This window comes from Cebus imitator, unplaced genomic scaffold, assembly GCF_001604975.1.
Source record: "Cebus imitator isolate Cc_AM_T3 unplaced genomic scaffold, Cebus_imitator-1.0 Scaffold188, whole genome shotgun sequence".
Taxonomy (NCBI): Eukaryota; Metazoa; Chordata; class Mammalia; order Primates; family Cebidae; genus Cebus; species Cebus imitator.
The window spans coordinates 3,894,872-3,905,970 of NW_016107503.1; the positions used below are offsets into that span (position 1 = coordinate 3,894,872).

Sequence of the window (11,099 nt, forward strand, 5' to 3'; positions counted from 1 at the left end):
CTTCCACAATGGTTGAACTAATTTACACTCCCACCAACAGTGTAAAAGTGTTCCTATTTCTCCACATCCTCTCCAGCATCTGTTGTCTCCAGATTTTTTAATGATCGCCATTCTAACTGGTGTGAGGTGGTATCTCAAGTGGTTTTGATTTGCATTTCTCTAATGACCAGTGATGATGAGCATTTTTTGATATGTTTGTTGGCCTCATATATGTCTTATTTTGAAAAGTGTCTGTTCATATCCTTCACCCACTTTTGGGTGCATTTGTGTTTTTTTCTTGTAAATCTGTTTTAGTTCTTTTGACCTCCATTTTGACAGTACGGTGGGCTTTGACATGTGTTTTGAGGATAGAACTTACCTCCAAATCCAGGTCTCATTGCAAAATCGTTGTCCTCTATGTGGAGAAGTTGCTCATATTTCTGAGGCCACACTTCGGTACTGTCATCTTTCTTCATTCTAGTTTCTTGTTTGCTGTTCCCCCAAAGGGAAAAAAAAACTTTTGAAATACATATGCATCTGGATATTTTGATTTAGGTTAGCCATCTGTGCTCAACATAGCATGTTCTGAAATACATACATAAAAGCTCATTTTCTCAGTTCATATTAAGCCAAAGAGCTGTCAACATTTGTTCTTTATTATATAAGTGTGGAGCAAATAAGGTAAACCAAATTTGGGGGCACCTTAAGTCACAAACTTAGTTTGGATTTAATGCACAAACTAGTATTGTTTCTCAGAATATGGTTTTTAGACCTGAAAAATCCCAGTTACCTGAGTGGAGGTGATCAAAACTCAGATTCACAGACTCCTGCCCCAGATCAACTGTATCAGTCCCCTAGGAAGCAGGGCCTAGGAATCTGCACCTGAACAAGCTACCTAAGTGATCGTTGGGGTCACTGAAGCTGAACGATCTCTGCGCTAAGACAGTGAGAAAATAAAAAGACCGAAAGATTGTAAACAGATGAAGACCGTGTTTTACAAAGATAAAATGAGCAGAAAATACAGGGTGCAGGCTGAGAGTGTACCAGGCAGAATTCCCACTGGGGGTTCTAAAGCCTGAGGGATGGCAATATTTAGACCTGATGCCAGGTCAAATTGTGAAGTGGGCGAAGTCTGGTTTTGTGTGCAGTTCTCTAGGGCAAAGGAAAGTGGGCAGTGGCCTCTTGGCACTAGGTGTCCTGATTGGGAATAAGGCCCTGTCTCTCCCTGCGTCGGTGAGCTTGGGCAAGTTGCTGGACTCCTGATTTGTTTTCTGCCCTGATGGCTCAGCCCCTCTTCCAGAAAAAGGTGACTGTGATCATTACCATCATCATCATCGGCAGCAGGAGCAATAACACAAGACCCTAAAGTGCTCTACTAGGTGAATCCTAGTCATTCTGAATAGCTGATATGCTTTTGTGTTAATACATGTCTTCTCCAGGAAACTGATGTGAATTTTAATATAAGACACATGGATAAACTTTCTTACACAATTAAATGACTTTGATGGGGAGAATTTCAGAACCTGGAGCAGCTGCTAGAAGAAATAAGTCCAGGTTTATGGGCATCTGAGATCGCTGAGTGTGGCCTTTCAATAAAGAACTTTCTGGTTGAAACCATCAGAGGTTTATAGAAGTATATTTTATCATTGATAGAAATGTGGAAGTTGGGAAATCTGTTTTGGTAGAAGGCAATGAGTTTTATTTTAAACATGTTAAGCCATTATAGCCTATGAATAATTGAACACATACTACTATTTTTTCCACGGATCTAGAATTAACTAGAAAAGTTCTTCCAAGGAGCTAGAAGGAACTATTTATTTTAAAAAAAAATAGCAACTAACTTTTATTAAATGCCTACTATGTCCAAGGCACCAAGCCAAAATAAATATTATCTTCCTTGGCATACATCCTAATTATGCTCTATTTGGGCCCCACGCCCAGAATTTCTGATTCAATAGGTTTGGGGTATGAAAATTTGCATGTATAATAATTTCTCAAGAGAGTCACTGGCCTAGAAAACAATAGACATTTAATAAAAGCTAGCTACTTGTTACTATTTTAAGAAAAATGGAAATGTAACTAAGAGTGAAAACTCATGAAAATTTGTAAAGCCCTTTGGTAATAATCTTTGAATACAGTTAAATGGCATGTCACTGATGTGTCTGCTCAGAAGCACTCCATGAGATTGGAAAGGACAAATCTTAATTAAGAATCCCAAGAAGGTTAAAGACAGAGCCGGCTATGAAATGCTCTCTTGGCAGCGTGCAAAAGCACATGCACCTTGAGGGCTCTTCAGGTGCACAATGAGATGTTCCATATTTATCTGCTTTTGCCTTTATTTGGGTATTTTTTTGTATCTTCTATTTCTCAAAAAGCATCTGTTGCTTAAACACCCTTTTAAAGAATTTTGAAAATCTGTGCATTCCCCTCACACATATTTAAATTGGCATTTATGTTTCTTCATCATAAATTTTGAAATTACTCAAATATTGATGATTTCAAATAAAACATATTATTCTTTTAAGTGTATCCAATGAATCTAAATATACACATTACATACTTAAATATACCTGAACAAGTTCTTTAAAAATCAGAGATTTTTATCATTTAAAAAAAAAAAATACTTGTATCTCCATTTTATTTACTTCATAGAATTTTATCACTCCATCATGCATTGTTGTAAGAAAAACATATAAACATTGAAATTAACTTTTTAATTTTCTATGACAATTACAAATGGAATAAAACATAAATTGTATAAACATTGATACTAAATTTAAGAATGAAATTTTATTAGAAGTGTATTTATAAATGAAGTGATGATTCATTTTCCCCAATTATTCTGTGTATCAGCAAATGGATATTAGTCATTGCTGGAATAAAACTGGGAATTCTATTCTTTTTTTAAAATCTTTATAGATAAAAACTTTGAGAAAGTTTGTTCATATATGTGGAAGTACATGGAATTTGAAGAAATTTTGTTTCAGTATTCTTTTAACAATGTAACTTAATTATTTAAACGCCTTACTTATTTTTCAAAACTCACACTGTAGAATTTATCTTGAACAATTATTTTAATGATTTATAACCTGACAAATTAATTAGGTTCTTCCTTCAATTTTATTAAAAGCAAATTATAAGAGAATTGCCATTTAGGAAAAGACGTTTTGGGTAGCAGCATCCACTATCTCAACACGTTTGTAATGATCTCTTTGAACCCAGGAACTTTTTTTTTTTTTTTTCCAGATAGAGTCTTGCTCTGTCACCCAGGCTGGAGTACAGTGGTGTGATGGGCTCACTGCAACCTCTGCCTCCCTGGTTCGAGCAATTCTCCTGCCTTAGCCTTCCAAGTAGCTGGGATTACACCTGCCACCTTGCCTGGCTATTTATTTTTTATTTTTTAATTTTTAATAGAGATTGGGTTTGATCATGTTGGTCAGGCTGGTCTCAAACTCCTGACCTCGTGATCCACCTGCCTTAGCCTCCCACAATGCTGGGATTACAGGCATGAGCCACCGCGCCTGGCCTGGACCCAGCAACTTACACACTGGAAATACTTGTAGGATTCAGAAGGAGGGAGAGGGATGCCTGCATACTGCCAGGTGGGACAGAGCAATCATTACAAGGTGGCGATAGAGAAGACTGCAGGTGCTGAATAGATCAACTTTAAGAAAGAGGTCAGAAGGAATTAAAGATCCAAAAACTGTTGTTTTAAAACTACTCATGTCTACATGCCCCTCAAATACCTCACATCTACCCTTAGAGGTATAATACATCATACCCCAGGAGGATAGGCACCCTGGTTTGAAGGCCTCTGATGCATACGCATAGAAAGGTTAATAAAATGAAGGATGAAATAAAACCAAGAAGACAGAAGGAAGTATGCTTAATAAAGGAGCACTGTATAAAAAGAAATCTCAGTGTACGGCAGAGCCTCTCATCAGCATTCTTCATCTTTGTCCTTTCCTACAAAGCCTTATGAACACTGACAAACAGTAGGGCCGTAATCTTGGTAATAGGTGTGAGTTTTCTCATTGAATTAGAGCCTTTTCCTTCCTGGATCACACAAAGAAAACGTATTTCTATGCTCCGTCTTCTCAGTGGCAGAAACTCTACTACAATTGTGTGACGACGGAAGTAGAGGTCTGGGAGGAAGGAAAGGCCGCATTTTGGGTGGTCTCAGGGGGACTAAGAGGGTCTTTGAGGAGGACATAATAGCCAAAGAATTAAAAACTAGAACTGGTTGAGGAAAAGAAGATACACCTAACTCCTTTGGCTGCACTGGAGTTTTATAAGTGGAATGACAAAAAATCACCTGACTTCAGTCACAAACACTCCGTTGACTGCCTTATAAAACGGCTTTCCCTCGAGCCTGGAGGCCTACATATTGGATGAATTAACTAGAATCGGAACTTGAATAGAACTAGGTCTGACATGAAGAGAGTATTTTTCCAAGGGAGGACATAATTAACAAGCATATTAAAAAATATCTAATGGAGGTGGTCAAGAGTGAGATACCAATTGAAGCCATAACTGTCATTTTGTATCTATTAAATTAGCAAAAGACAAAAAATAATGTTATTGCCCGTGCTGTAAAGGACATGATGAGGCCAGGCACAGTGGCTCCTGCCTGTAATCCCAGCACCTTGGGAGGCCAAGGTGGGTGGATCACTTGAGGTCAGGAGTTTGAGAGCAGCTTGGCCAACATGGCAAAACCCCATCAATACTAAAAATAGAAAATTAGCCAGGTGTGGTGGCGGGCACCCGTAATCTCAGCTACTCAGGAGGCTGAGGCAGGAGAATCACTTGAGCCTGGGAGGCGGAGGTTGCAGTGAGCTGAGATGGCACCACTGCACTCCAGCCTGGGCAACAAAGTGAGACTCCACCTCAAAAAAAAAAAAAAAAGGAATATGATGAAATGTGAATATTTCTAGTTTGCAGGTGGGAGTTTAAATATTGGTAAACTCTGCTAGAAATTCATCTCAAGAACTATAAGGATATTTCATATGCTTTGACTCAATTATTCAATGCCACAAAAATTATAATTTTCTTGGTAAAGGAAAAAATGTGAAACATTATAATTTTCTTGGTAAAGGAAAACGTGTGAAAACATTTATTGGTGTTACTTATAATAATGCAAACTTGAAAATAAATGTTCAAAAACAAAGGAGGTAATTCTTGTTCTTTAATTCAAATTAATAATATGAAATGATTAAAAATACCATTACGGTGTCTACGAAGCCATGTTAGAAATGTAAGTAAAGAAAATACAAAATGGCCGCTATGCTATGATTTTAAACATGAAAAAAATCACGTAATTTCATAAATAAGGATTAGACATGAACTTGGAAAAACGAAAGCGTAATTGAGATTCTAGGTATTTTTTCCACATAAAAATCCATGATTACTATTGTTATTTGTATCATAAATTACCTAGACCAAATTGGACTTGCCATTTAGAATTCTTTCCAAACAGGAATCTGGTCAAAGCTCTCCACCTTACCACTCCATTCTCCTTGTCATTCTAGAAGCACGCCCTCTAGATAACATGGACGTTTTTCTCTGCTAACCTTTATTGTGGACCAGTGCACGCTGAGGCTCAGCGAACTGTTCCAAATAATGTAGGCAAAATTTAAAAATGTTTTGTAGACTTACTATTTTTCTTTAGAAAAATATAAAATGAAGCAAAAATGTTCTATTAGTCTACCTACATAGATGCAAATCCAAGGAATAAGGTGAAGTAGTGAGAAAATCATTTGGTCCAATTTTTCATCACGAAGAAAATCTTTATAATTCTTGATCCAGTGTTTGTTTCCATGCTCCAGATGTTTTTGAAATGTCTTAGAGAAAACGTGGTACATTAGATGTAGTGAATCTTATGGCTTTGATTGAACGCCTAACTCCTGAACTCTGGAAATGCATACCTGACTTTATCAATAGCCTGTCTCTTGTAAAGGGAAAATATCTAGGCAGATGAACATTTCTATGGGAAAGCCAGCCAGAGAGAATGCGTCAAGTGAAATATGACAGTTCCTACATCTCACTTGGGTCTCCGTCAGATCACAAGCTCGGTGATGAAGCCTCAGTTTCCTCATCTGTGAAATGAGGAAATTGGACCAAATTAGCAGCTGGTCTGCCAACATGTTTTTTTTTTTTAAATAGTCCACAAGGTATACTAACTTGGACAATTTCAGATAAAAGCCTGGATTTCTTGCTTCTTTTGAAAAAATCAGAAAATCTGGCCACACAAGGCTCAAGTTTCTTATGAGAAGAAAAGGCTGTGGGCACAGTGGCTTGTGCCTGTAATCCCAGCACTTTGGAAGGCCAAGGCTGGAGGATCATTTGAGGCCAGGAGTTTGAGTGCAGCCTGGGTAACATAGAGAGACCCAATCTCTCCAAAAAATATAAAAATTAGCCGGGTGTGGTGGCACACGGCTGTTGTTCCAGCTCCTCAGGAGGCTGAGGTGGGAGGACCACTTGAGCACGGGCGTTGGAGATTACAGTGAACTATGATTGCGCCACTGCACTCCAGCCGGGGCAACAGAACAACACCTCGTTTCAGAAAAAAAGTAAAAATCAAAAAACAAACAAAAACCAGAGAAGGCTGAACCTGACCAGCCGTTTTCCTTGGGAGAAGCATATACCTTGTAGTTTTAGTCTCTGCCACTCTCTTCTGTCCCTCTTCAGGAAAAAAAGCCCCTGTTTATAGTGTTTTATTTCCATGGTGTAAATACTCCCACCATGGCTGATTTCAAGCTAACGACATGCATGTATCTGTTTTATAAACCATTGTGAAATATTTAGGACATACAAAACATGTAAATTTAAAACAATAGATACCAATAGCATACAGCATAGTACAGTATAGTATAGTATAGTATAGTACAGTACAATACAGTATAGTATAGTACAGTATAGTATAGTATAGTATAGTATAGTATAGTATAGTATAGTATAGTATAGTACGGTACAATACAGTACAGTATAGTACAGTATAGTATAGTATAAATGGCATAGTATGGTGTATTGTAGTATTTCCACCATGCAGATACAATAGCCCTAACTAACCTCAAGAACAACAGATGAAAGTAAAATGTAGAGAAATCATTAGGAAGTGGTGAGTTTTAAGTATCTGCTGCCTTTATTTTAGAAATTATTTAATTTAATTGCAGACTTATATAATTTAATTTTTAACAATGTGTGCTTTTAACAGCCAGCTGATAAACTTCCTGATTGGTGCTTGCAGGCCAGTTTGAACAGACTCCAGCACTCTGCTGATTATTTTCAAGGCCAGAGTCAATGTGTTGCTCCTATAGTATTTTTAGCTCCCAACTCAGCATTTGCATGTAAATATCACTCAGTATAATTGTTGACAGAATGAATAAATATTCAATGATTCTATTTGCTTACTTCTCTTTGCAACATCTGGGAGCAAAATTTCTTCTCTAGGCAAAAGGGGAACATTTTTCACCTGCCATAACCTACTTTATTCACACCCCTCTCTACTTTGTTTTTAGGAAACAAAAGTTGTCTTTGAATAAATATATTTTTTAAAGTCTTTAGATTTTGAAAGAAGGGAAACTCTGGATTAAAAAGTGAGGTTATATTCTGAACGAAAACAACCAAAAGCAAAACATTTAAGAGCCTTATTGTATGAAGACTGGCCCAAAATAATGGATATATAAATCCCCCTTATAATTTTCAAAGATCATGTCTCCTTTCATGTTTACTCTATTAGTTCTCTTGCATTAAAGAAGAGTGGATTATTCATTCATTCATTCATTACTTAATTATTGGCTGATAATCAGGTTGGGTGTTGGGCAAAGAACCTCACAGTATCTATTCACAAAGTAAGGTAGGAAGACTCCTGGCCCCTAACTCTAAAAATGACTGCATACAGTAATTACTGTATTTTGGTCAAATGCCCTAAAATCTGCATGATTGGGTGGTTGAGTGACAGCTCAGAAATTGGCTGGCTGTGTTACTCTGCTCACTCAGGGAAAATGCCGGGGTTTCATTCTAAGTGGTACTTCTGGACCAGTGTGATGGTTTATGCAATCTCTAGTGCCCAAGAGGGTTTTTCTTTTATGAACAAAAGAAGCAGGTATAAATTTTAATGAATCCCATTCTGGCTTGTGACTCAAAGAAACCTTCATTTAGGATATAGAGAAGTGACAACAAATACAATTGGCCCCGCATGGCCGAAATCCTGGTGTTTCCTATGAGCGAAGTCTGCTTTGCGTAGGCTCTAAAATTCTTCTTTTCCTTTATATAGGATCTAAAAATGAGGCATTTAACATCAGAAAAAAATTTCTACCTCACCTCAAAGAACCAATGTTCTTCTCTTGCTCTTTCAATGTCACCTAAAAAATACACATGGTAGATTTTTTCTGTAGCAACTCTGCTGCTGATGGTAGGCTGGTGTGATGAATTAGCTACTGTCATCATCTCTCTCCTGCTCATCTAGACATCCACCAGGCTGTACAAGTCTACTCTTTGGATGACAGATAATATTTTAAGCTGTGTCCATTGATTTTTAAAATTAGATAAAATATACTATAAAATGTAATAAGCTATCTGAAAAAAAATATAGAGTCTGGAGGTATCATCTTACAGTTCCCAAATACTTCCTTAGCTAATCGCTATGAAGAAGACTGGGAAAGTTGTTACATGGAACAAAACTTCGTATCATCTCAGGTCTCGGCCTGGGAGCAGAAGCATGGAAGGCAAGTGTGAGAGGTGGTCCCTGACTTTTAATCACAGAGCAGGAATCAGGAATCTAGTAACACACCGTTTTTGGTTTTGGTCATTACACTGGAGACTTCAGAAGATATTTATTAAAATGTTGTGTTCTCTTTCCTGATCTTACAGTGAATGCATAATACGTATTCAGGATGTGAGGGAAATGTAGCTAAAACATCTGTCACCCCATTGGCTGCCGGGGTGGACCAGACGAGACTCGCATCTTCGTTCCTCAATTTCTCCTTTTGGGTCTTTCTGGAAATCTGGTGCTTGTTGAAAAGGGAAGACTTTCTCAAAGACATTCTTTGATCATCAAAAGTATATGGGTATTAGAGTGACAAATCATTCAAGTATACCTGGGGCTAAAGGGATTCCTGGCATTTTTAGTGCTAAAAGCTAGGCAAATTGGTGTATAAACAGGTCACTGTCACAGATAGCTATCTCCCTTACTGGCACATCCAAACATGCTCCTGACTATTGATGGGAAGATAATAATCATGATGTGTTGATATTCAGGATATGTCAAACACATGAAAATGATTCTTGAAAGACAAATGGCCTTACTGCCTTTTGATACTATTTCACCAGTCCATGAAACTATGTACCCTACAAGTACTTGACATTCAAAGAAGATGGTGCTTAGACTAATTTCTACTCAAAATAAATTTGAAGAAACATTAAACAAGTAGTTAATGTATTCATAATAAATGTATTACCAATTGAAGAAATACTTTCCCTGAAAGAGGATCCTTACATGAACCCTTTGTTTTCTCCATAAATATGCATAAATTTACAAATGTCAGCAAATTCCAAGATCTTGCTCTTTCAGATGTCAAACAGAGGTAAATGATGACGATGCATGAATGCTATCTCTAGAGACAGACATGGTCACAAACATGTGCTACCATTCATTAAAGATACGTTTCTAGGTTCCCTGTAGGCCTGAGGCAGCTAGTGAGAGAAATTGGGCAGTAACTCCATGGACTGCACTATGATCATCTTACCAGGTTTGTTTCATTGAAGAGGAGCACCGCTGCTGTGTCATCTTGATGTTAGAAGCAGCACAAGCATTTGGTATCAATGTGATCCAGATATAGGCGAAAAAGATCAACTGGAAGGCCAGGACCATATCTTCAAAAAAACCAAAAAGGATGCCGGTGGGTGCAACTAACACTGTGATCACGATGTCTTCTGTAGGTGTCTTTTGAAACATAAACAGCATGCCAGGGAAAACGGATTAGGGGAAAAAGATGTTGTCTTCAATGCTGTGATTTGTCTTAGTAGATTAAATTGATCTACATCACTTACATGCAAATATCTATCTGAATCTTCAGCAATTTGCGGAAAACAAAGCAGAACTTTAAAATTTTCAGTTTACATCCTTCAGTCCCTTTTCCCAGGATGGTTTTTAGTGTGATGCTCAATCCACATTCCGTAAGCCCTCAGCTGCAGTCCTCTGCAAACAAAGAAGTGAGGTTGGGAACTAATCCTCTTAATCCAATGCAATATCATTTAAATGTACTTAGTGACTCAGCAAAATAATATGCTTATTGGGACAAAAGATGATTAACTTAATCTTAATTAAATATTTGAAGATTCCTTTATCCTATGGTTCCTTTTAATCCAGAAAGGAATCTTTTCCTCCCCAAACGCATACAGACTGCCTTAGCACAGACACAAAATAAAATTATCCTTTTTTAAGGTAAATAATCATATTTTAAGATGATGGTATGTTTAAATGATAACAAAAGTTGTCTAATTTAAGGTTTATTTAATAGCAAGCAACCCCATTAATAAAAATAACCTTAATCCTGGTTGGTGTGCAAAGCGTACAATGTCATTGTTAAATTGTGGCCACACACTCTCGTCAAGGTGCTTTGCATACATAGAGGAAATATTTAAGAAAATATTTCGGAAGTCGGATCCAAGATGGCCGTTTAGGAACAGCTCAGGATTGCAGCTCCCAGTGAAAGCGCAGAGGGTGAGTGGACGCCGCGTTTTTATTGCCCACAGACTAGGAAATTCCCGGGCAGAGGTGATCCACGGTCGCCAGCGCGGCTGTTTCGGCCAGCGCCACTGCTTTGCCCCGCGCGGCTGCTTTGTCTGCGCCCCGGAGCCGCGGTTCTCCGTACAAAATACACCGGTCCGGGGGCCCTTTTGGGTGGTGATTGGAGCCACGGGAAGTCGCCCATACGCCGGTTTAAAAAGGGGACTGAGCAGAGAACCAGGACAGTAGATTCCAGGGCAAAAAGAAAAAAAAAAAAGCGCCACAAACCTCAGTGCCGCTGTTTAAGCCAGCACAGTGAGTGGCCGCAGGGGAAAACAAACAGACCCCGGCAACTCTTCAACAGGCGACTGGAACACCAACTTAAAAAAGG

General features: G+C 38.1%; 1 protein-coding gene across 2 annotated transcripts in view; it reads right to left on the reverse strand.

Moving 5' to 3' along the window:
* Positions 1-10,183, reverse strand: part of GABRR3 (gamma-aminobutyric acid type A receptor subunit rho3) — a 55,486-nt gene extending 45,303 nt beyond the window's left edge. For both annotated transcript variants that reach the window (XM_037744881.1, XM_017546208.2), the window contains exons 1-2: positions 9,726-10,183; positions 359-471 (exon numbers count right to left, since the gene is read on the reverse strand). In XM_037744881.1, the coding sequence (XP_037600809.1) occupies positions 359-471; positions 9,726-9,943 (331 nt within the window). In that variant the 5' untranslated portion in view covers positions 9,944-10,183. The remainder of the gene's footprint in view (positions 1-358; positions 472-9,725) is intronic.
* Between the last annotated feature and the right edge of the window lie 916 nt (positions 10,184-11,099).